Source organism: Mytilus edulis, chromosome 10, assembly GCF_963676685.1.
Source record: "Mytilus edulis chromosome 10, xbMytEdul2.2, whole genome shotgun sequence".
Classification (NCBI taxonomy): Eukaryota; Metazoa; Mollusca; class Bivalvia; order Mytilida; family Mytilidae; genus Mytilus; species Mytilus edulis.
In genome coordinates this window covers 16664947-16690235 of record NC_092353.1, presented here as the reverse complement: position 1 = coordinate 16690235, position 25289 = coordinate 16664947, and the positions used below count along the sequence as shown (strand labels likewise).

Here is a 25289-nt window from a genome sequence, read left to right as displayed (position 1 = left end):
GTCATATATCCTTTTTTTTTTTTTGCCTTAAAATGTTTTCACACAAATCGTCTTGATAGAAGGCAATCTGTGATATTCCAAAATAGCATACAGTTAGACCAATCAAAACTTTTGAAATAAAATGTGACAAAATTGCCAATCTCAAGTGCTTGTAAAGTTTGTTTATAAATGTATGTTAATGACATCTTTACACTAAATCCATTGGGTGCTCGATGTGTACTGATTGAATCTTTATTCATAGAAACGTTATTTTTTTTATTATTTTTTATAAGCTCTGAACTAGCTACCAGTAACTGCGAGTACTATCAGATATGTTGTCTTATTTGTTGTTGGGATTTATAAATACACTGCCAAGTTGTGTCTGTGTTTTTGTAACTAGTTGTTCTGCTTTGTATCGATTTTATGAATTAAGCCATTTTACAACTGATTTTATAGGTCTGTATAATAAACTCATCATAGATACCAGGATTAGATTTTGTATATGTACTATAACATCCTTTTTGCAGGTCAAGGAAGGGGTGGGCACCTGATAACATTATAACCCCGCAACATTCTGTATGTGCCTGTCTCAAGTAAGAAGCTTTTGTTCAGTGGTTGTCGTTTGTTGTATATTATTTGAATTTCGTCAAAGTCCTTGTTTTTTAACATAAATTAGGCCGTTTGTTTTCTCGTCTGAATTGTTAAAATACATTTAGCATTTCGGGCCAATTTATAACTGACTACGTGGTATGGGTTTTGCTCATTGTTGAAGGCCATGAAGTGACCTACAGTTTGGTAACTTTCATTGTCATTTGGTCTCTGGTGAGGAGTGGTCTCATTTGCAATTATACCACATCATCTTATTTTCATATTTGACTTTAAATAATAGTAGAAATAATTCAAATACTGCATGTAAATAACAGTAACACAACATATAGTAAAAGAAGCATCTTATTTCTTTATTTGAAATCAATTAACAAATAATAGAATTAATGACAACAGCCATATTCTAATTGTTATGGATGTTCATCATATTTTTTTTACATTCAATAACCAGTTATAAATATAATAAACAATAGAACAAAAGTATCAGAAAAAAATCGAAATTCTCGATATGTAAGTATAATGTATATCTGTTTAAAGTATTATGGTACCAAAATTTGGAACAAAATGAATTTTGAAAATTTAAGCAATCTATGTATCTGTGACAGTCTAAAATCGCTGGTGAAATTTCTGTGTTGATCAAAACCTTATGACGGATGAACTTTTAAATTAAACACAATGGATGAAAAACGTTATTGAAATATTTTAAAATTTAGCAAATTTAACGTTATATATATATATATATATTCCATGGAAACAAAGGCGTTTGAAATTTACGGTGCATTTTGTTTTGTTCAGAATCTCTGTGAATCAATTTCTGGTCCCGCTGCAGTTAAAACTATATTTGGCAACAAAAACTTTTGAACAACTATTAGACTTGTTATCCTGACCTGCATTTCTTCATTTGATTCGTCAAAAAGATGGTCGCTTCATAACAATCAATTGAGTCTGAAAATCATCTTATAATAAATAAACCGAAAACATTGCATAGTTGGCTTATCACATGTTCTTCCAATAGCAGATTGACTAATTATACCAACCAAATCAACAAACTGATTGGTTAAGACAAATTTTAAAACGTGACTGATTTACATAACACCAATGCAAGTGCACAAAAAAAACGCAAACGCCCTGTGCCAGTCTAATGAAACGTCAGAATTTTCAGTGTTTGCAACAAAAAATTCGTCATAGTTTCTGACCATGGCTTACAACTCAAAAAAAATAAATAACATAAACATAAACATAAGTAAACAAACAATAAATAATAAATGCATGATATGTAAATAAAATGAAAACACATGTATCATAATACCTTAAATTGAATAATGTAAATTGTGAGATGAAAGTCACAATATAACGATTTAATTAACATAATATATGTTATAAATGATAACCGCGAAAACGATGAATATGGAATCTCAAAATCATACTTATACGAATAATGTGATTTGTCATAGATTCTCATAAAAAAAAAGCAAGCGATTTTGATTTTATACATTCATGTGTCAGTATCATCATTTCAGATCGTCAGTTATTGCAAAATGACGTTCGTCATTTTTATCATGATGAAACGTTTATCATGCATAATGAGTTCGGAACACCAGCCATAGGCAAATAGCGTTCGTCATAGATATTATGTTGAAATGCTACTAAATCGCAGTGATGATTGTCTTTTTGTGTAACATAGACATCATCTAAAAATGCTACAAAAATCGCAATGTGATTGTCTAAATAATGATTGACTATAAGCATAAGTATATATATGAATAACCTCTGTTCACCTCCAGAACCATCGGACCCTCGGTTTTTCGTACATATCTCAGAACACTTGTTTGGGAAACTTGTTGTTCGTCATAGATTGTCGAGAGTCCGACATAAATTGTACCCTCAAATTACATAGACTTAAATGATTTTAATTCCTTGTGTATATATCTCTCTCCTTTTACATCCATATAAATAATTCGTTATTGTTTTGAAAATCCTACTACTTTATCGACGAGCCTATCCAACAATAAGATGATGAAAATTATCGACGAGCCTATCCAACAATAAGATGATGAACATAACTCATTTGCTCTTTTCTGTTTAAAATCCCTTTCTAGTGTCAATTATTAGGTAATTTTCGACTTTGATTTGATGAATATTTTCGATTTCTTATTACATAATGTCTGTATTCATTCGCTTTTGAATAGAAGGCATATCAAATTTTAATTGTCATTATTACACGAAAGGAAGCAAGTTCCTATAAATATATACTTTAAATTATTTCCATGTTTCATGCAATTTTTAACTCTAAAACAATGCAGTAGACAATATGGAGGGAATTAAAAGTGCAGCTTCTGACAAATTCAATGATAAATACATTTTAATTATACAAATTTAGTTATGAATGGAAGGGTGACATATTTAAAAAGTGCATTGAATTTTGCTTTATATCTAAATAAATTACAACCAATTATATTTCTACAATATATTCTGTAAGGCTTTTTCCTCGAAAGATCCTTTTTATTCGTGTTAAAGATGGAAAGGGCCATTCATATTCATTTGGAATGATTCCTTGACTATTGTGTTCCGATATATATACTATAGGAAACCACTTTCTTAATAATCCGTGTCTTCGTTTCATCAGGCTCATGTTATCACCTATCACGTGATGTGTAACAAACATTTTAGAAGCTATGAAGAATGCTACTATTACGTCTATTGAATAATGTCCATGGCTTAGGAATATGAAACTAATTCCTGTTAAACCTAAAATCCATATAAATATATGAAAAAAGTACCATCTCTGGGGTGTATCTGAAAATATAAAAAAAGACAATATTATTCAATATGTACTCATAAAGACGATCATTTTGTCAAATGCAAACATTTTCCAAGTCAGGAATTATGATAAAAATTTCATTTTTGAAAACTGAATTATATAGAATTTCTTATCCATGTGTTTATCACTGCCCATTATTAAAAAGAGAAACTCATCATAGACACTAGGATTCAATTTGTGTATGCCAGAAGCGTTTCGTCTATTAAAGCCTTTTCAATGATGCTCCAATAAAAAAAAACTTTATTAAACCAAATAAAGTACGAAGTTGAAGAGCATTGATGATCCAAATATTCTGAAAGGTTTTGCCAAAAGCAGCTAAGACTTCAGACCAATTACTAAACTTGAGAATAATAAGCATCCTTCCTTGGTTGAGGAACACTGAGGACCAAATTCCGAAAGGTTTTTTCCAAAAACAGTATAGACTTTAGACCAATTACTTAACTTAGGAATAACAATCATCGCTTCTTAGAGTAGTTGAAGAGCACTGAGGACTCAAAATTCCGAAATGTTTTGCCAACAACAGATAAGACTTTACTGAACCTGATATTTTACTAATTGCTCACTAGTGCCAGAATAAATGTATCCAAATGGATGCCTTTCATACATAAATATCCCCTATAATCTTGGCTGTTGAATACAAATATGATTGGTGTTTTTTTAATTCAGGAAGCAACCCAGATATACAAGCACTTACATTGGTTAATATATAGTATCAGCAAGGTTATAATAACAGTATGACCACTAAACATGTAATCTCCACAGGTCTTCATTCCGGTCACTTTCATTCCCATTCCGAGGTAAATTATCAAAGCTCTTCTTAACTTCGCCCAGTTGTTTGTAAATTCCTGTAAAAAAAGAACATATATTTTGTTTCTTTGTTTGATAAGGTATTGTACAAACAAGAATGTGTCTCCAGTACACGGATGGATGCCCAACTCGCACTATCATTTTCTATGTTCAGTGGACCGTGAAATTGGTGTCAAAACTCTAAATTTCTAAACTTCACTTGTGTAATGGATTTGTAATGTTTAAAATACCGATTGCGTTAATCAATATCCCTTCTGTTATAAAACAAAAATCCGTCAACATAAACAAACTACATGTATAAGTTGGTTCTGACCAAGGTACACAGTTTTAAATATTTACATTTGTGTATATTTGTTTACCAGACATGCATTTTGATACTGCACCTTAAAGTTGATGGAACAATTTCGTATTTTCATAAGTTACTGTATACTGTTCAATTTTACAATTCTTTGATGAAAAAGGTGTCAAAACAATTTATTTATAGCCTGGGATCCTAGCTCCCAGTAGATGTGTACAGGAATTTGTACCAGGATGTCACGCTTTACAATTTGCACTCGACAGTTAATCAAACAGTTTATCAAACAACTTATACTAAAAAAAAATTTTGGAGCTGATCTGATGGTTATCTCGTTGAACGGTTGTCAAGCGTGCAGTGGCAAATGTTTTAAAATAAGAGGTTAGATAAAAAAAAAAAACCACACACATTCTACCCATTTGGCTATACGTTGGAAATTATATCAAGTTCGATTAAATTAAACATAACCAAACTAACAACGATTGATTAATACCTGAAATTGAGATCGAACAAAACTACAAATGAATATTTCAAAGACTACGGGGACCTAACAATAAATAAGGGAAAAGCTTATTATTAAAAGCAGGGGCGGATCCAGCTATTTTAAAAGGGGGGTTCCAAACCCAGGACAAAAGGGGGGTTCTACCTATATGTCCCCATTGAAATGCATTGATCGTCCAAAAAAGGGGGGTTCCAACCCCCGGAACAACCCCCTCCCCTTGGATCCGTGAATGAAAAGTTAAAATCAGAAATAATCTAAACAAGTCTAAGTTATACACACGATTCCGTACGTGTATTGTGTTATTATAGAATCGGATACAAAATAAATCCAATATATTGTTAATAAATCTCGGGTTCTAGCAGTATTTGAGTCGTGGCATTTCCCTGTGCCACTACGGAGCTTTTGAAGCATTCATTCGTTATTTTATGCTGCTACACGATGGCAGCAATAACATTAAGCTTTCAGCTGATTGGCTCTCTCACCCAAATGGCACCAATCAAAATCCTTGATTCGCGACCGTTGTTATCGTTAAGAGAGTAGAGGCCCTCGCGAGTTGGAGTCGATCGAGAGAAAGGACGGAATTATTTGGGTTATCTTTGTTGTAGGACTGTGTCACAAGAACGCCTTATTTTTTATTGAACCATGATGAAAATCATAATTAAACTTTGTAACATATGATTTATACTGCACAACTATGCTGTTTAGTAGTTTTGTCTAGTTCTATTCAATTCCTAAATACTAGCAATACAAAATGACGAAATATTTGCCTCTTTTAAAGTATATATATATAGTATAAAAATAAAATGTGGTATGATTGACAATGAGACGTTTTCCGAGTAAATACAATCATTTTTGTCGGTTGGATTTAATATAATAATAAACTATTTGAAGTTTTGAAACTAAAAATACTTAGAAAATAAAATCATCCATAAGAATTGAAATGTACATCTACTTGAAATAGAATTGATCAATTTAAATGTACAACATAAGTATTCTTACCAATCTGTCACAGTTGTACTTTTCTTGTGGCATGGGAAGATTTGTCATCACTATGCATATTGCACGCATGAGGTACACTGTCCCACTAATGAGTAAACCTCTTCTTAATGCTATAAATCTGAAATACAATTTAATAAATTCAAATTCGATGTGTCAATGTAGAGTTTGCTTCATTTCTTAATTTTATACTTAGATATAGGAAGATGTGGTGTGAGTGCCAATGAGACAACTCTCCATCCAATAGATATAGGAAGATGTGGTGTGAGTGCCAATGAGACAACTCTCCATCCAATAGGGATAAAACGTTTTAATGGTACCAAACCTTCTCCCTTTTTCTGAAACAATAACATAACATCACAACATAGAAAAACACACGATAAAATATCAATTGAAAGGCTTAACTCAATCAGAAAAACGTAAATTAACACACTATGAACGAATACATTTGATTAGCACAGTTAAGTTTCAGAATTAGTCCAGTAACAGTCATCCTTTTATATTATCATAATCTTCATAAATGTACCAATATTGAAGTATTGACTTCCAAGACACTAATTCGCCGATATTTTTCAGTATGCAGTGACCTTAACTAGTAACTTCTTTCACCGCACAGCGCAAGTGCGAGGGGGAAAACCGCGACAAACATGCTCCAGACGATTAATTGTAATAACTTATTCTAAAGAACACATCTTTTAAAAGAAATGTTATATACAAATTAATATAATTTCACGATAAAATTCTGAAAATTATCATCAAAAAAGATAAAAACATGTTTATGCATTTAAAAGCATGTGTTAAGTGTCTCATAAGTCAAATTTGTGACTGGGTATTGATTGTTTTATTGAATACTGTGATTTGTAATACTTGTCAATCAATATGTGACACTATAATAAAATAATTATTTATTATTTATATGCTTGCATTGGTTCAATAATTACGATAACATTAAAATTTTAAGAAACCCATTGCACGACTTAAAGTTTCAGACTTGGCCCGGGTAAGTTTCAGATTTAGAACTGTCATTGTCAGATTTAGAACTGTCAAGTTTCAGACTTGGCACATAAAGTTTTAAACTTACCACAGCTGAGTTTCAGACTTAGCATAGTTAATCTGCAGACTAAGCACAGTTAATATAAAAAAAGATGTGGAATAATTGCCTTTGAGATAGCTCAAAATAGACCACATGACACAGAAAGTGACAACTGTAGGTCACCGTACAGCTTTCAACAATGAACAAAGCCCATACCACATAGTTAGCTAGAAACGGCCCCCGAAATAAAAAATGTAAAACAATTCAGACTAAAAAAAATTGCGGCCTAATTAACTTTATTAAATCAGATCTACATTTAAAAAAAAGATAATGAGGCTTACCTATTCTTATGGAGTATCATCATTATAATTCCAATAACAAATAAGGAATATATAATTCCTTCTGTAACTCGATATGCCCATGGTACGTATGGCACATTGTCTAATAATAAGTCTGGAAGAGGTCTAAATTTTGTTTTATCAGGCAAACGCGATTGAGCTACTACAATACAAAATGTCGAAAAGAAATGGACGAAAAGTACATAAATAGCTGCAAGGCCGAATTTCCACATTTCCTGGTCCAGTTTTCCGTTGTTTTTTCTTCCTTTAATACCGGGCACAATTTCGATAAACTGCACTGAATGCCCGTTTGTGTGGCCATTTTTGAAGCCGTTTGTATATCCATTTGCATGGCCATTTTTGCCAGAAACTATAGCACTTTCACTTTCAACTAGTTCGTTCTTACTGCCATTCTGATTATGCCCGTTTGTTCCATTCTGAGGCTTTAAAGACTGCATCACTAACATAACTTGTTTCGGATTATTTAAGTCCGTGACCGGAAGTGCTGGTTGGCCATTTTCGTCAGTTAGAGAAAGAAACACTCTTCCATCCATCAAGTGTTGTTCACAGTAAACCTTTGTACTCTGATGTATTTCTTTGTTTCCATTCTTGTCATGTTGTGGAAGAAGAGCTTCATTATTTTCAGTTTCATCATCGTCTAAGCCAAATATATATTTTATCAGGTGTTCTGAAAATTTACAAAACACATTTTCCATATTGAAAAGGTCATAGTCATGAAGTAATAACACAATTATTAATATAATACTTTTAATGTCTAACCAAAGACACCGTTCATATGTGTACCGGGCTAGATTTTTAAACAACTGTAAAAGGGAGTAGAAATAAATATTACAAGTTAACTTATACGAATAAATTGCTTTTTATAACTGTTTATTTTTTTTTACATAGGGATTTTACCATAAATATTTATTCTGGCAAGAGCAGGGGGAGAAACAATATTATCACAAATGTCGAGTTGCTGACCTTTTATAGTTGATATTGGTTGCGCATGTGGTCAGTATGTTTATTCATGAAAGAAAATATGTCAACATATAAGGCCAACGAAAGGTAGGCGAAACAAGGAAGAGATCAGAAAACAACCTTGTCATTGACTGTCCACATCCCCTGTCCTAATACATGTAAAACAGAAACAAAATGTATTTCATGAATTTTTGTGGCTTTATATATATATGTATGTATATGCTTATATCGGGATATTTGACAGTCAACTGCCTCCTAGATAGATAATTACATGTTTTTTAGCCTTAAATATGCACTCAAAGCAATTCCAGGCTGTTTTGGTCAGGTCTATTTTGTAAATTGGATATATGTTTTAGTACGATTTGTCATATACGAGAATTTGGGTCAAATACGAATTTGACAGCTAATGCCCCTTTAGATTTTAATCAAATGCTTAGTCTGCCTGATAGTTATAATTTTTATTTCAATATGTCCAATGTCCCATTAAACAACCAGTCACTTTATAATTTTCTACTAATGATTACAAGTATATACATACGTATTCCATTGTTAAAATCCGATAGTTCAAGGTTGCTAAACGGGTTACGTATTCTAAATTTTTTCATTTTTGTGTTTTTGTCTTTAGTTCTGGGTTTCAATTATTGCTGTTCCAAAGTTTCTGGCTTCATAATCCTGAAAAAGATATACATTATTAATATTCTTAAATAAAGCGTTTTGATCAATTAATTACAAGACAGATTCTCAAGATGCAAATTATATTCCATTTTTAAAATCGAGGTCTGTCGTGAGCTACAGTTAAACAAAATGAAACAAAATAATCGTACTGGCACAAGTGTTTCATAAATCTTAAGATAATGGAAGAATCAACTGTTTCCCACGTTAAATAAGGCAAGTAGCCGGATAGAATCCATATAACATGATTAACCTAGCTGCAAACATATCGTATATCTGTTCACCTCAGCATAAAAAAGGGTAGAGGAGATATGCCTTCAAATAGTGTGTCGCACTGGTTTCCCATCGTCCCTTGGGCACAGATTATCACTTACGGACATTAATCTCATATACACCTAATCTTAAGGTAGCATCTCAGACTTTTATTATTAGTTACACAGTGTGTTAGTGACCTAAATACCATATACGGATTCGGTAAATAAAACCACGCCAACTGATTACATATTACATATATTAAGCGGTCTCGCCGTGTTCGCTTTTACAAAATGGTATCCCTAGAAATATAAAGGAGGCTGGTAATGTATATTATGATTTGGTTCCATTAATAGTCAACACACTCCATTGAGTAGAAGATTTCAGAGTTAGGAGCAAATTGCAAAGTTGTATATGAACCTATTCAATAATATCTCAATTACTGAATCTGTCAGTGTGTAAACATTTATAGTTCTATAATTTTATTACAACCTTTCCACGATCATATAAGTTACTAGAACACACCCGTGATATCGCGGGTCCGTGACTGAACTGAAGTATATTATAACTATGCGCAAGCCTTATTTTAGTATTAGTATTGTCATCTGATAAAGTCATGCCGATTATAAGATACACAGTTTTCTCTGCTTTCAAATCTTTCTGTAACCCGTCGAACTGGAACTTATCAATTATTGGTAATATTTGGAAAACAAAAGGTCCTGGAATGCAGTATTTTTTAATCAACAGCATTGTCCTATATTAGTTATAAATAAAGTTGAATTCTTTGATTCGCTGTTTTACGTCATCCCCGCTATCAAATTGAAAACTGTACCTATACGCCTTATTTTTAGTCACAGATTTTTAGTATTCGTATTGTTATCTTAGAAAGTCTTACTAATTAAAATACTACAATAGGTAACAATTTGACAAATTTAGTAGTGTCAACCCTGTGATTATGACCCGTGTATATAGCATATTAATCCTGAATACACCGTTTGGTGGTGCGCCTGTAAGATACGGAACGTACAGAGAAGGTAATAGGTAAGGTGAATATACTATTATTATCGGTATCGGACTCGACCCGGAACTTCTTAATTATTGGCAATATTAATTACGTGGAAAACAAAGGGGCCTGGAGTGGTGTAATTTTTAATCTACACCTTTTTACCATATTAGTTATATATAAAGTTGAATTCTTTGATTCGTCGTTTTTACTTGATGACGGCTGACAAATTGGACCTCGTTATTTTAGTATTATAGATATTGGTGAATCTGTTCAAACAATTTTAAAGAGACTTTTATTCCACTTCGGGCGTCAATGATGAGTCTTTTGAAACCAAAACGCGCAGGTGTATATAGTATTTTAACCTGGTATTTATGATGCGTTTATTTATACTTTAAGATAAATCAATTTGTCATGTAAAGTTCTGTCATTCCACTTAACTAACCTCATTTCAAATATAGTATTATAAACATCCTAACATATTAGTTTAAGTTGTTTAAAGCATACCTCGGCATGGTAACAAGTAAATAAACTGACGCAAGTTCAGTGGAGATTCAACAGGTTAATAATAGAATACGAACTTTAAGGTCATAGTCATGAAATATAAACAATTATCTTACTGTAACTCTAGTAATACTTTAAACGTCTAACCAACCCAATGACACTGTTCATACAAACTTTTAAACAACTGTAAAGGGAATAGAAATAAATATTACGAATAGATTGCTTTTTAATTGAAAGTTTTTTATAACTGTTTATATTTAACATAAAGATCTATGAAGTTCTTCAAGGATGATATTTTCTGTCCTACGTTATGACATTGTACATTTCTTGTCGATATTGTTATGGTTGAGTTGTATTTGAGTAATATACTACAAGCTTCTAGTTAGTCTCTTATGATCAAATTATGTAATTATATAAAAGCTGGATGGAATATTCGATCTAATATAGTCTCATAACTTTATATGTCCTATTCTGTAAACATAGACGTCATTCTGAACTCATAAGCATATAAATGGACTAAAACATGAATTTAAATATAACATTATGTTAAATACAATGAGAAATATTCAATTTCATGCATATGTATTATGACAGATTAACAGATTAAATTAGCGCGACTTTTTAAATAGTGAAAACATTTAAGTTTCTATTCCAATAACAATTGAACTTTTTATATTACATATTTGTATTAAATAAAGTTGAACAACTTCTTAAAATCAGACAGACCAGACCGTACGCGTACGGTCCAAATACTCATATGGTATGGATAAACTACACACTCAATGCAATCGGCTGTAAATACGTACGTATCTGATAGGATTTGATGCATTTAAAATTGACTGGCCACTAAATGAAGTTGACCCTTTTGAAGTGTTACTAATATTGATTTAAAAGTTTTATTTGCGACGGAATTCTAGCCTATACAGAAATCATAAGCTCTATTGAGCTTTTAAATCGTCATATAACGAACTAATCATATTAACTAACTCATGCAAGTTAGAAAGAAGCAAAATGAACATACCAATCATGCATGGTGAGAACAACGCCAAATTTGACATATAACTTTAAATGAATGAACTTGTATAAAATGTTATGAATAATTAATTAATCCAACTTAAATAGTTAATGCTTAAATCGATCATTGATTTGTCAGTTAATTGATAAAACATTATTACAAATAAGCAAGTACATGAACAATTTGGAACTGTATGGTAAATGTAAACACAATGTTCATCAAAACAAAAGGCCAAACATGCTGGTTTACAGCTCGGTATTCACTCCGAGGACAGACATATATATGCAATTGAAGCCGTTTCAATTGCTTAGAACCACTAGATATATAAAAGTTACAGGTATTTTGAATGTTTTGTGTTCCAAAAAGGTATAATGGGACATTGGTGGGTGTTTTCGTCATTGTAGACAATGGTAAGTCTGTATTAACACCTGAATTGTATTCGATACTGTCCACTCAGTAACACTATCTATGGTTGTGTAAATATCTATAGTCCATCTCAACATGAAAGTGTTATATTCATATAATACTTCCATAATCTCAATAAATACAATTATACTAAGTACATACAATTATTACCAGATATGATATATTTATTTTATACAATTTAAGGTTATTTTTACAAAAACACACGTCCGTCAAAAATTAAAATAATGAACAAATTATCCTTCTGAAATACTAAATGCATTGCACTTTTATACATGAATAGAGGATGTTTATCCTTAAAAAATATTCTAACTAGTACTGGCGTGTCTCTACTCAAAGTAATTTCTAAAGTGTAAACACCTGAACAGTCTTTTTTTAAAATTAGTTACATATCTTGAACCTGAGTGAAATATGATTGCTCCGCTTGTCAGCGTTCGATATTTTTTATATCTTACATTTCAATGAACAAATAAATAAGAAAACTATAAACTTCTGAAAAATGATATTCTTACCATTCATGCATGATTCAAGAAATATATCCCGACTTTACTGGTACCCGACAGGGAATTGAAATCAATGATCCTTGTTATTCTGCTCCAAGTCATATAAATCTTTTATATAGTAATTCATGTCCGTGTTAAGCATGAATTTTAAAGTGTGTATGATTACAGGTAACTAGACAGAATTGATTGGGTTTTCTCTGTCTTTTTTAATTGGACGGTGTAGAGTACAGTTTAATTATTGTGTCTCACTTAATTTAAATTTCTTTCACTGACCACTCAATGTGTTTAAAGCTCCTAAAGGGAGATCAAGCTTATACATGTAATAACATAATAGAATTACATGTAGGTAAAAATGTATGGTTAATTTCTTTTCAAATATTTATTCAAAACTCTCAGTGCTTTTATATAGTTCATGTTAGAATAAAATGTGAAGAATTTGTCTGTATTATACACGTCACAATGAACACGTATTATATGTATTTGTTTATTGTATACACACTTTTAAAGCAAAGCTTCCCGTAATTTGATTCCACCTTTTAAAAAAAATTACAAATTGCATATTATTAAATATCAGTTATACGTCCTTGTTTGCATTCATGTCTTTTAATACTTTGTTTAAGGCCATGTTACCTCTTTTTAAAACTAATTAAAAACAACTTTTTTTAGCTGAATTAAAATCAAATACTGCTTTTTTTGGGAAACATTGTAATTTTCAATTGACTTTTGCATTATATAACTGAATGCAATACTAGATGCATGATAAATAATCGATTAGTTAATATTTCAAAGTTGTAAGCAATGCAACTTTTGTACACAGATCATGTTGGGCAGTGTGAATGGGGCTTCATGTGAACCGTCAAGTTGTGTAGTTGCATTACTGATTTACAGGGGATTTCATATACACAAATAGACTGTTTTTTTCCCCTCATTTATCCCCTATTGATTCCCTACTCACTTGTCCAGCATGTGTACAAGATATTTGCCACTGAACATTCAGCAAAATACAACAAATAATATCAACTGGCATGTACCATGTACAATTTTTCATAGACGCCTTACCTTTAAAAATATTGTCGGCCATGATTTTTTCAAAATATTCAAAAGCTCCTTTGTATATGCATGGCTGGTCCTTTAGCGACCAGGTATTTAAATTGAAAAGGGAGATACATATCGACCTCTTCTCTACGTCAATCAATTCTCTGTTTAAAGCAGTGATTAATAAAATCAATATTTTAAGTTTTTTAACAGAGCAAACATATTGTTTCATTTACAGTGCCAAGGTAAAAATATATTTCTAGTTACAACAAGCATCCACAAAGATGCATATCAAATGAAGGAGTTAAAGGGACATTTTGTTTAGCGATGCATCATAAAAAAGCAAACAGTTTGTAGTCAGATTAATTATGTCCAGCAACATGTCAATTCAAAAGCATCAATGGAGGAAATAAGGTTACAACAAACAATAGGTCTTGAGGTCGTCGTCATACGATGTGTAAGGACCAACCATACCGTATGGTCAGCTACAAATTCGTATGGTCAGCTACTAATTCCATCAATAGCATAATGAGAAAACCATCATCAATAACTAATGAACTGATTTAAGTCAATATGATCGATGAACGAAACACAATAATGGCAGACGAAAATTATGACCACAGGCGCCTAGTTTTTACCAGGTATATACAGAGTGTGAATAGGTTGAACATATGTTTGAGGACTAACACACACACACACACACACGAACTTGATAGAACAGCACACACTTTAAGAAAAAAAGATAACAACCAATTTTCAAAGTACCTAAGCGAAATGCTTAAAATCTTATCTGAATTACAAAAGAGCACTAAGTCTTGTTTTTGAAAGTCTGGAGAAAAATGGAACGCTGCTCAGCAACTTAGTCAGTATGCGACTAGTCGAGGCATCAGCCGGCAATATTTGTAATAAATTGTAAATTATATTATTATTCTTTAAAGATATAAATATAGCGATTAATATTTTCTAATCCAGTCGGTTAAAAGAATATTAATGTTACTTTAATTTTTACACTTAAAATTTCTGAAATTTTAACAAATACTTCCGTGTTTACACCTCAGCATTATTCTGAGTACAGAAAACTTACAGATGGAACAGTTAAGTGGCAAAGCTGGACCAAGATTTCACAAAATTGAAATTTGTTTTATATTTCACGTTGTAGTAATGAGGGCCCTCATGGGGTTTTTGATTATGTGATTACTTGGCCGTTTTTTTAATGATTATTTGATTATTAAGCCAAATATTTCATGATTATTTGATTACCTAGGACTGTATTTTTAGTTTATGATTATTTGATTACTGAAGATAAGCAAATATTTAATGATTATGTGATTATATTGGCAAAAAAATGGTGATTATGTGATTACTAGGACCCCCCCCCCCCCCCATGAGGGGCCTCAGTAATTTTGTAATTTTACCATCGATACGGAAAGTTGCAGTGAATCCAGTATTAAACAAATAAATATAGATACATAGGACATGAACAATTGAATACGCACACAAATAGTTCTTTAAGGAGTGTAACTACAGTACTGAACATATGGTGTTATAAATATAAAAAAGAAGATGAGGTATGATTGCCAATGCGACAACCGAAATGACACATGTAAAAAAAATTCAAACGAGAAAACTAACAGCCTAATTTATACATGTACAAAAAATGAACGAAAAACAAATCATGTAACGCATCAACAAACGACCACTGCATCACTGCCGGCTCCTGAATTAGGACATGCACATGCATACAGAATGTGGCGGGGTTAAAAATGTTAGCAGGATTAAAGACGTTAATCATTCAGATTTATGTACTACATAAATACTTCCAAGACCAGTATATAGTTCAGCCATAATATTTGATAAAAACAAAAAAATCAAAATGTACCAAATTGTATTTTAGAAACAGGGAGATTTGGTTTATAAATATTTCGAGTTTAATGTTAATTTATGTTTCTTTTCCATGTGTTTTCAAAGATGGCATCTTATTAAAGGAGAAGGAAGCCATTTATCGTTTTCCGAAATCCTATGCTTTAGATGTATATGGTTGTCATTGTTATTTTTTGTCGTAATTTTTAGTGATGGCAAGTCCTTTTTGGTATCTATATCCAGAATGAGATGCATAAAGCATCGGTAAAGATTTTTAGTTATTGTAGTGCAATAAACCAATTTGAGAAAAATGTTTGAGATATTCCCTTCATTTAATTATGGTAGTGCAATAAAGCAAGTTGTGAAAAATGTTTGAGATATTCCCTTTATTTAGTAATTGTAGGGCATTGTTTCAATCTACACAAACAATAAAGGACAATAGATATTTGCACTACAATAGACTATTTAAATTGAGTGGACCATATCAAGTGAAATTAAGGTATTTATTGTACATCTCCTTTTGTATACCTATGTATTAATATAAATTTCATGTTGCTTACACATGATAATGTTGTAATTTAAATGTGCTATAGCATAATTGTGCTTATTGCAATAAACGTATTTATCTTATCTTATCTTATCTTTGGCTTTAACAAAAACTCAAGCTCCCAATAAAAATTTCCTGAAACACATAAAACGTTTGAATATCTGCGTCTGACGGGACAATAAACGACCTGATTTACTTAAATACCATTGAAAAACAATAATGTCAGAAGAAAGCCTTTAGAATTTACTGCTTCCTGGTTGCGGTCAGATGTACACCTAATTTGGTTAGTGGTATAACAGCACACACTATTACTGCAAATTATCAAAGAGAGGCGACAGATGCCAAAGTTACATTCACACTTATAAATCGACACTGACAACGCAATGCAACAAACTAATGAAAAGGACTATAGAATAATCAAATCTATACCAGTAAAAAACCCCGACAGTCAAAATTAACAAAGTACGATCTAAGAGTACTCCTGAATTTTAATTATATATAATGGAAAAGGACATGAGTATTATTTCATGACACAAGAACACGATATTAAACACTTCAAAAGCCATATATACGAGTCATAGAAGAAGAAAAAAAGTAAACATAAACAAATGAAAATAGTAACAGACCTGGTTGTTTAGACATACAAATAGTGTGACCAAGTGACGTGTTTAGAGATTTTTAAATGTTGTTCACGCTACAGTAATATTTGATCCTATCTGTATCATGATCATGTATTATGTCATTTGAGATGGCTACTTTAAACACGTAGAAAACTTTGTTCAATGGCATACATGAGTTGAATATAAAATTTAAGAAATCTGAAAAACAATTGTGGTTATTCAAACTCAACAGTTTTAAATCTCAACTTAAATCAATTTTTTAAAAATACCATATTTTTCAGAGGTCAGAATGCAAGTTTGGAATGTTGGCGTCTTTCTTTATATTTGAGAGGCTTGTTTTACATGTACTCTATTCCTCAGTCGTGTAGTCTAACATGCAGGGATAGCATTGTCAATCTTTTAAATATCAGCATTACAAGTAATTTTCTATAGAGCAAGCGTTGTAATTGAATTGAAAAAATATATTTGGAAATCAAAATCGTTATTTTTTAAATGTTCCGGTTAATCTTCCCCTTAATTATGTCTTTTTTTTAAATTCATAATGCTTGGCACAAAACAGGAACGAAAATATGTTGGCAAGATATCAAATATTATATATTATTCCTAGATTTTCCAAAAGGAATTCTTTTCTAAAAACAGGTCAATTACATTTTAAAACATGAAAAATAATGTTTAAATTTGGGATTAATATGTCGATCCGTGCCAATAAGTTATTTAAACAAATGCCTTGAATTTTGAATATCATTTACAAATGGTTAATTTCATTACATAATAAATGATACCGGTGGGTTATGAAAACAGAAAAGAGATATGGTCAATTTCATCGTAATTTATTTCACTCCATTTAAAAAAATCTCCAAATGGTACTAAAATTCCAATGCAGCCCCACAGCCTTTAGTATATACTTAAAGGTTCTAACAATATTTTGGTGTATTGTGGAACATGTCACAATATTTATGGTAACACTATAGATGGCTCTTAACTGCAGTTTTGGTCGACTACAACAAATGGCGACTCCGGGTGTGGGAGTTTCTCGCTGCATTGAAGACCCATGGGTAGCCTTCGGCTATTGTCTGCTCTATGAACGGGTTGTTGTGTCTTTGACACATTCCCAATTTCCATTCTCCATTTTAATTATTATTTACTTTAAATTTAATTGCAGACATGTATAAGGACATTAACCAAAACCCAAACCAGATGGAAGACTGTTTCATCTTTCAGGAGCAATCTATTCAAGTTCATGTTGGGAAATCTCCTTTGCTGTAAAATTTCACAACATGAACATGGAAATTTTACGACTTTGTAACAAAAATGTATTCAATGTATACCACTGAATATGGAAATTTGTAAATTTGTAAAAAAAAAAAGTTTTTTGGAAATATTCAGATTTTATCAATTTCAACAACTTTCTGTTAAAGACCCTGTGGGTAAAATAAATTCAAGAGAAATTTTTTCATAGACCAGGTAAAACAAGGACAAAATGTCAAATAAAGAAACGGTTTTTGCCGGACAATTTTATACACTATAAAACCGATTCCGGCTATCCACATGATCTCTCGACTCAAAATTAAACAGTGTTCTAAATAATCATGAAAAAAACCACGGTTTCCAATAGCCGTTGAGAGTCTTACCAACAGCTAATCATACACATATGCATAAAAATAAAAGTATGTATAAACAGGCGACCATAGTCATTAATTACTTCGTCTAAAAATATATTTGAGAAGATGTGGTATGAGTGACAATGAGACAACTCTTCATCCAAGTTACAATTTGTAAAAGAAAAGAACATAATAGATCTTCAACACGGAGTTCATTTCAAACTTACCACTTTATATATTTTATACTTTTTATAAAAAAATCTCGAAACATTTATTTTTTCTTTTTACTTTTTTACTTTCAACCAATATTCTGAATCGATGATGATTAATTTACTAGAAATCTGCAACCTTTCATTCATATAAACGCTGTAAGACCGAATCTAAATAAATATTTTGAATTCGTAATTTACACGTTGGCAATCCTAAAATGTGTTTTAACACGGGTTTAGTTGTAGCCAATGGCAGGCTTTGTAATGACAAAAATGGTAATTTTACGTTCTGTACAGCCAAAGGAAGAAGTGTAAATGACTACCTACTAGTGCCCCCGAGCGAATGTAGATTAATCAATGATTTTAAAGTGCTACCTATGAACGAATTTTCTGATCACATGCCTGTTTACTTCGAACTAGACTTATCTGTTATTCGTCAACAAAACCTCCCCCGAGTCCATAAATTCATTAAATGGGACAACAATAAGTGCGATGAGTATATTGAAATTTTACAGTCTCATCGTGACAGCCTCTTGAGTTTGGTGAATGATCTATCTTCCGAAATTGATATTAATAACGCAGTGAAGGAGATAACCCGAACTATCTATGAAAGTGCATATAAAGTTTTTGGACACTCTGTTTTATCTCGAGACGATATATATGTTAAACGACCAAATAACGAATGGTTTAACGAGAAATGCGCAAATTCACGAAAAGAATTTCACACTGCTAGAAATTTTTATATGCGTCATCCGACAGATACAAATAGACATTCATATATAACGACTAGAAACAAATTTAATAAAGTCAAACGTAATGCACAGTTTAACTTCAAGAAAAGGAAAGGAATCGAACTTTGTAATATTGCAAAAAGGGAACCTAGAAAGTTTTGGTCCGCTGTAAAACCGAAAAACAGATCAAAATGTTTAGTTGAAAATAATGAGATGTTGAACTATTTCGAAAATATTTTGGGATCGAACCCACCAGAACTTTGTGATGAAGTTTTACATTTATTAAACAATACCGACTTTGGTGAAATAAGTATTGATATTCTCGATTCAGAAATTACAGAAGATGAAATTATAAAAGCTATACAGAAACTTAAAACTGGCAAAAGTTCGGGAAATGATGATATAATTGGTGAAATGTTAGCTGCGAATCCTCTTTTCTTTGCGCCTATTTTTAAAATTCTTTTCAACTCTATGTTTGACAATGGAATATATCCAGATAATTGGACCGAATGTATAGTTATCCCTGTACCCAAAAGCGGTGATTTGTCAGACCCTAACAATTTCAGGCCGATTGTATTGGTGAGCATTCTTTCTAAGATATTTACTAGCATATTAACGGAACGTTTGCTGTCGTGGTCGGAAGACGAAGAGAAATTAATAGACAATCAGTTTGGTTTTCGTCCTGGTCGTTCAACTGTTGACGCCATTTTCACACTGCATGGAATTATATCACATGTTTTAGTACAAAAGCTTCAGCTTTTTTGTGCCTTCGTGGACTTTCGCAAGGCTTTTGATAAACTACACAGAAGAATTTTGATATACAAACTGCTAAAGAATGGCATTAGTAACAAATTTGTTTCTATTATTAAAACTTTATATTCATCAGTGCGTCTTCGTGTACGATCTGGAGGAGTGCTGTCAGATGCGTTTGACAATTTTCTTGGTGTGAAACAAGGGGAACCTTTATCGCCTTTGCTGTTTTTGTTTTTTATTAACGACATTATTCAAGATATTTCCGTTGAAACAGATAAAGACATCGTGTCTCTAAATGGATTTTTAATATATTTGATCTTATTTGCTGATGATACCGTACTTTTTGGAAAACCAACGAATGTGTTGCAACATTTACTGAATAAATTACTACTATATTGTAATAAATGGAACATAGAAGTAAACACGGAGAAGACAAAAGTTGTTGTTTTCCGAAATGGATGGAGGCCTGTGGTAAACCGTTTTTATTACAACGACAGAGAATTAGAAATTGTGAACTCCTATGTATACCTCGGTGTATTGCTCCACTATAATGGAAAATTTTTACAAACTCAAAAGCGTTTATCTCAACAAGGATCAAGAGCTTTATCTTCACTAATAAATTCATTGAAACAAATATATGTGACTACTGAACAACAAATTTTCCTATTCGATAGTATGGTTGGATCCGTTTTAAGTTATGGGTCTGAAATATGGGGTTTTCATCGTGCTGGTGATATAGAGCTTATATATAATAGATTTTGTAGATTTATTTTGAAACTTGGTAAAAAAGTCCCTACAAATTTTTTATATGGTGAACTTGGGCACCTGCCATTGCATATTTTGAGAAAGTATAAAATCCTGAAATATTGGATTCATATTGTAACTAATAAACCTCATATTGTATATGAAGTTTATAAACTTTTGTACAAAGATGCAAATAATGGTAAAATTAATTGGGCGTCTAACGTAAAAAAATTGTTATGTAACCTTGGATTTTATGATGTATGGATTTCACAAGATACTAGTAAATTATCATTTGATTGTATAAAAACACGTATTAAAGATCAATTTTTACAAAGCTGGAATACAGCTTTAGAAGAATGTAATAAACTTTGTATTTATAAACGATATAAACTAGAATTTGGTTTTGAAAAATACTTAGATTTTCATTGTAATGTATCTATATTAACAAAACTACGTAGCGGCACACTTAAATTAAATGTTGAAGTTGGTCGTTATCTAAATACTCAAAGAGAAAACAGAATTTGTATGTGTTGTAATATGAATGTTTTAGAGGACGAGTATCATTTTGTTTTATCATGTCCAGCGTATAGATCTGTGCGTATAGAATTTTTACCTTTATTCTACTGTTCTTGGCCAAATCGGCACAAGTTAGATAATTTATTACAAGCTCATTCTAAATCTCTGACAGTAAAACTATGTAACTATTTAAATGCAGCTTGGAAAATTAGATCTCATATATTGTCATAATATTATTGTATACTCTGTAACTACTGTTCTCTGCTGTCTTTTGTTTGTCATATATTGTATATATTTTCGTTTGCCATAGCATGTATATGCTTCTTGCAAATAAAGTATTCATTCATTCATTCAATCCCATAAGGGTTAAGCCAGCTATTGTTCATTTAAGGTTAATAATTAATGTAAACATTTAAATTTTACGTCGTCAACACAAATGGTTTAAGCCATAATCAATAACTAGATGAATGAGTCGTCACAGCCGTTATATATTTTCTCTTATTCTAACGCCAATAAATCTTTTATTACACTAATAAAACACTAAAATTATATAGATATACACGAAAATACTTTGAGGAAACGTAGTCATTATATAGATATATTTGTTTTATATAGATATAAGAAGATGTGGTATGAGTGCCAATGAGACAACTCTCCATCCAAGTCACACATTATAAAAGTAAATCGTTATAGGTCAAAGCAAGTTTGTGGGGCAGTCTGCTGAACATGTATGAGGGACAGGGTTCGGTTAACATGTGTGAGGGGCATAACCCGACATGCACTCCCGAAAAGACCAAATTATAATCTGTGGTGTGAAAAAAAAACCTCTACAGTAGTTCCATCTTGTTCGGTTGACAATGTATGTGTCCAAGCCATTACTGTAGAGTACCGAAATACCCCTAACTAGACATTTAACCAGAACGTCTATAGTGTCGCCGGTCGGCTGGGTCAGTTCTCTAATATAAAACCTTTAGAGAAATTCCACTGTTAGAATTAAGTACTATCGCTTTAAACATTTGTTTTACATTTCACTCGGGAAGTTATGTCTCTTGTGTCTATTGGTTAACTTTGAATATTGCAGTGTATGTTTTTAAATATTGTCGTGTGTCTTGGTAACAATTCAATATTTGAACTTTGATATATGAATACGTGTCCTCAATCACACAAAAGTATATGCAAATTTAAGATTTCGAGATTTTTTTAAAGACTTGACCAAACAAATGTGAAGTGTAAGTGGGAGGGTCGAGATTTTAAAATATCTAATTGATCAATGGTATCTTAGAACTTAAGTAAAACGTTTGAATTTGTAATCTAAATTACATTAGAACACTTTCGATGATAGTCTGTGAAGCCACTCAGAGACTGGTGGGAACTTATTGGCCGGTTTGTGAATCGTAGAGGATTTAGCCAGCTATATTTGAGTGACAATGTATTAAATATATATTAAAATTCGTTAGAAGAGTTGAATGTCAAATCGATACGTGTCAGTCAACCGAATATTGATATACTATTATTCAACATATATTTATAAAAGAATATCCTAAGACCTTATTGTCTTCACGCCACGCATTTGTAAAATCCATATATGTTATTATATACACTCTGCTTTACTTAGGAAACGGTTCTAAGAACTAATAGAAATCAATAGCAAAAAGGGTAAACAATGGTGAAATTTTACTTCGCAAACCTACATGCTACTTTTAAAAGACATTATTTGTATTAAGAGGCTCCTGTGTTTGTGTTTCAAGTAAAAAGAAAGTGGATGTGGTAAGGGAAAACATTACCAGGAAGATCAGACATTTTGGGTGTCTTTTTTAAGAGCTTGGCCCCTATCAGTGCTAAACACACACGTAAATAGTCGTGTACACATGACAAGTTAACTGCTACCGAAGAATAAATCATAAATATTCTTAAGTATTTATATGGTAGTAATAAACATTAAAGATTTACAACAGGGAAGAAGCCGCATAAAGTGAACAGGTTGATTTAGTTTGGAAATGTCTTTTAACAGTTCTACAACCCTGCGACTTTGCTTTAAAAAAAAAAAAAAAAAATAGCCCAAAGTCTGTTATAAAATCGAATAGCAGATATTACTTTCTTATGATTTGAAAAAATAAATTAAAAACCTTTATAAAAACAAAATCAATGTTTGAACAAACTTAATGAAATAAAAAGTCCTCCTGCAATGAGGTCAAGTATTTCAATTTAGCTGTTTAGTATGACAACTCTCGTTTGGAAAAAAAATGAAATAGTTTCACGAATTGCTTAAGAAAAGTGGAAAGGGAAAATTAAAAAAAAATTATTAGCACATACCATACATATTGACTGTTTCCCTTCGTTAAACCAGTTAAACAAATTTTTTTTAAATATATTTGCCTGCTGAATTACCCTTAACTTTTCCACATAGGTCATCGGAAACCCAGGTATTATTTTGTTTGGTCGTAAAAATCGAGATGCGTCTTTAATATCTAAGTTAAAACTATTAACTACTAATTTTATCCGATATTATGTAGAGCTTCAAAAGAATATTATACGATAAACGTGTGTACCCCAAAAAAACTAAATGTTTAAAAACTGAATGAATTTCATTATTATTCTTACCTGTTAGGTGTTGTTACAGGTACCCGTTTCGAAATGACAGTGTGTACCGGATAGTAACGACCGGAACTTCACGTAAGCAAATGATTGACGCAAAACAACGCCTCTTTCTATAGTGGTAGGTCAACATTTTTAATGCAAGAGTAATTTTCAATAATTTTAAAGAATTTATTTTGATTCATTAGTTTAACCTAGACCAACACAGCTATTTGATTTAATCCACTGACCGCTTTTTAAAGAGGAGTATTCAATCAACACCAGATACATTGCTTATAACGTTAGTACAGGTATAGGTTTTGTCCATAATACATGCTGTAAACCCCAACCATACTCTTATTAGACAAAAAGATAAATATTTTAATTATTCGAATTGAAGGCACATGAAGAGCAAAGTAATTTATAACAATGATTTAGATAATTGACATAATAATATTGACAATCATATATAATAATGAATGTACTCATCTCAATTGAAAGATCTTAAACCACAGACAGACCAGAGACATATGAATGTAGGCCAAAAAAGCATGGCAGTTATATATACAGTACAATCCTAGTAGGGATAAGTCTTGAAATGGGTTACATATAAAATTGTCTGTACTATATTGATAGTTTTCTGAGTTCAAAACATTTTTTGCAATTATTTCCAATCCCTCTATGTTTTCTTGAATAAAAAGCCAATTAAATTGAGTGGTATTTAAAATTTCAAGCTTTCTATAACATATCAAAATTTTATAATATATAACTCCTTTCTAACGAGATTATAAAAGGGACATTTGAAATGTTCTTCATCTTCAACTTTATCCAACGTGCATTTTTTACATAACCTATTCTTTGTGATTTATCTATCTATATAAAGTTTTTTTACATATCTGCCCGTCTCTTTATTTAGGGGCGTGTACTTATTCTTATATACGTAGATCTTTTATTGCTGACTAGATTTATGCCGACCAAAATCATACATTGATCTCGAGGGAAAATATATTTGGATTTTTGATAACTTGTTAGTCATATAATATAATAACACGTGGGTCAGCATTAATAGTAAAACTGAATATCTGATAAAATAAAATTAATAATAAGCATGAGTGCAAACGATATAGACTAACAAAGCCTTATATCACATTTATTTTAAAAGATGCAGTTACACACTTATTGGGTTGGTGGCATACAAGAAATAAGCATGAAATCATAGGACTAGAGAACGTGTTTTCATTCGTTTGATGTGTTTGAGCTTTTGATTTTGCCATTCGATAACGGACTTCCCGTTTTGAATGTTCCTCAGAGTTCGGTATTTTTGTTATTTTTACTTTTAGGAAATATGTGTCAGAGAGATTAAAAGGAT

General features: G+C 31.6%; 1 protein-coding gene across 5 annotated transcripts; it reads right to left on the bottom strand.

Moving 5' to 3' along the window:
- Positions 1-912: 912 nt before the first annotated feature.
- LOC139493523 (sphingomyelin synthase-related protein 1-like) lies at positions 913-24074 on the bottom strand. Of its 5 annotated transcripts, none has more exons than XM_071282005.1 (6): positions 23948-24074; positions 8897-9030; positions 7381-8065; positions 6010-6127; positions 4101-4251; positions 913-3381 (listed from the first exon to the last, which is right to left on the bottom strand). In XM_071282005.1, exons 2-6 carry the CDS (start codon positions 8961-8963, stop codon positions 3038-3040), a joined length of 1365 nt encoding a protein of 454 aa, XP_071138106.1. In that variant the 5' UTR covers positions 8964-9030; positions 23948-24074; the 3' UTR covers positions 913-3037. The 5 variants fall into 5 exon arrangements, with proteins under 5 accessions (XP_071138106.1, XP_071138109.1, XP_071138108.1 ...); XM_071282008.1 differs by lacking the exon at positions 23948-24074 and adding an exon at positions 16799-16950; XM_071282007.1 differs by lacking the exon at positions 23948-24074 and adding an exon at positions 13790-13926.
- Positions 24075-25289: the final 1215 nt, after the last annotated feature.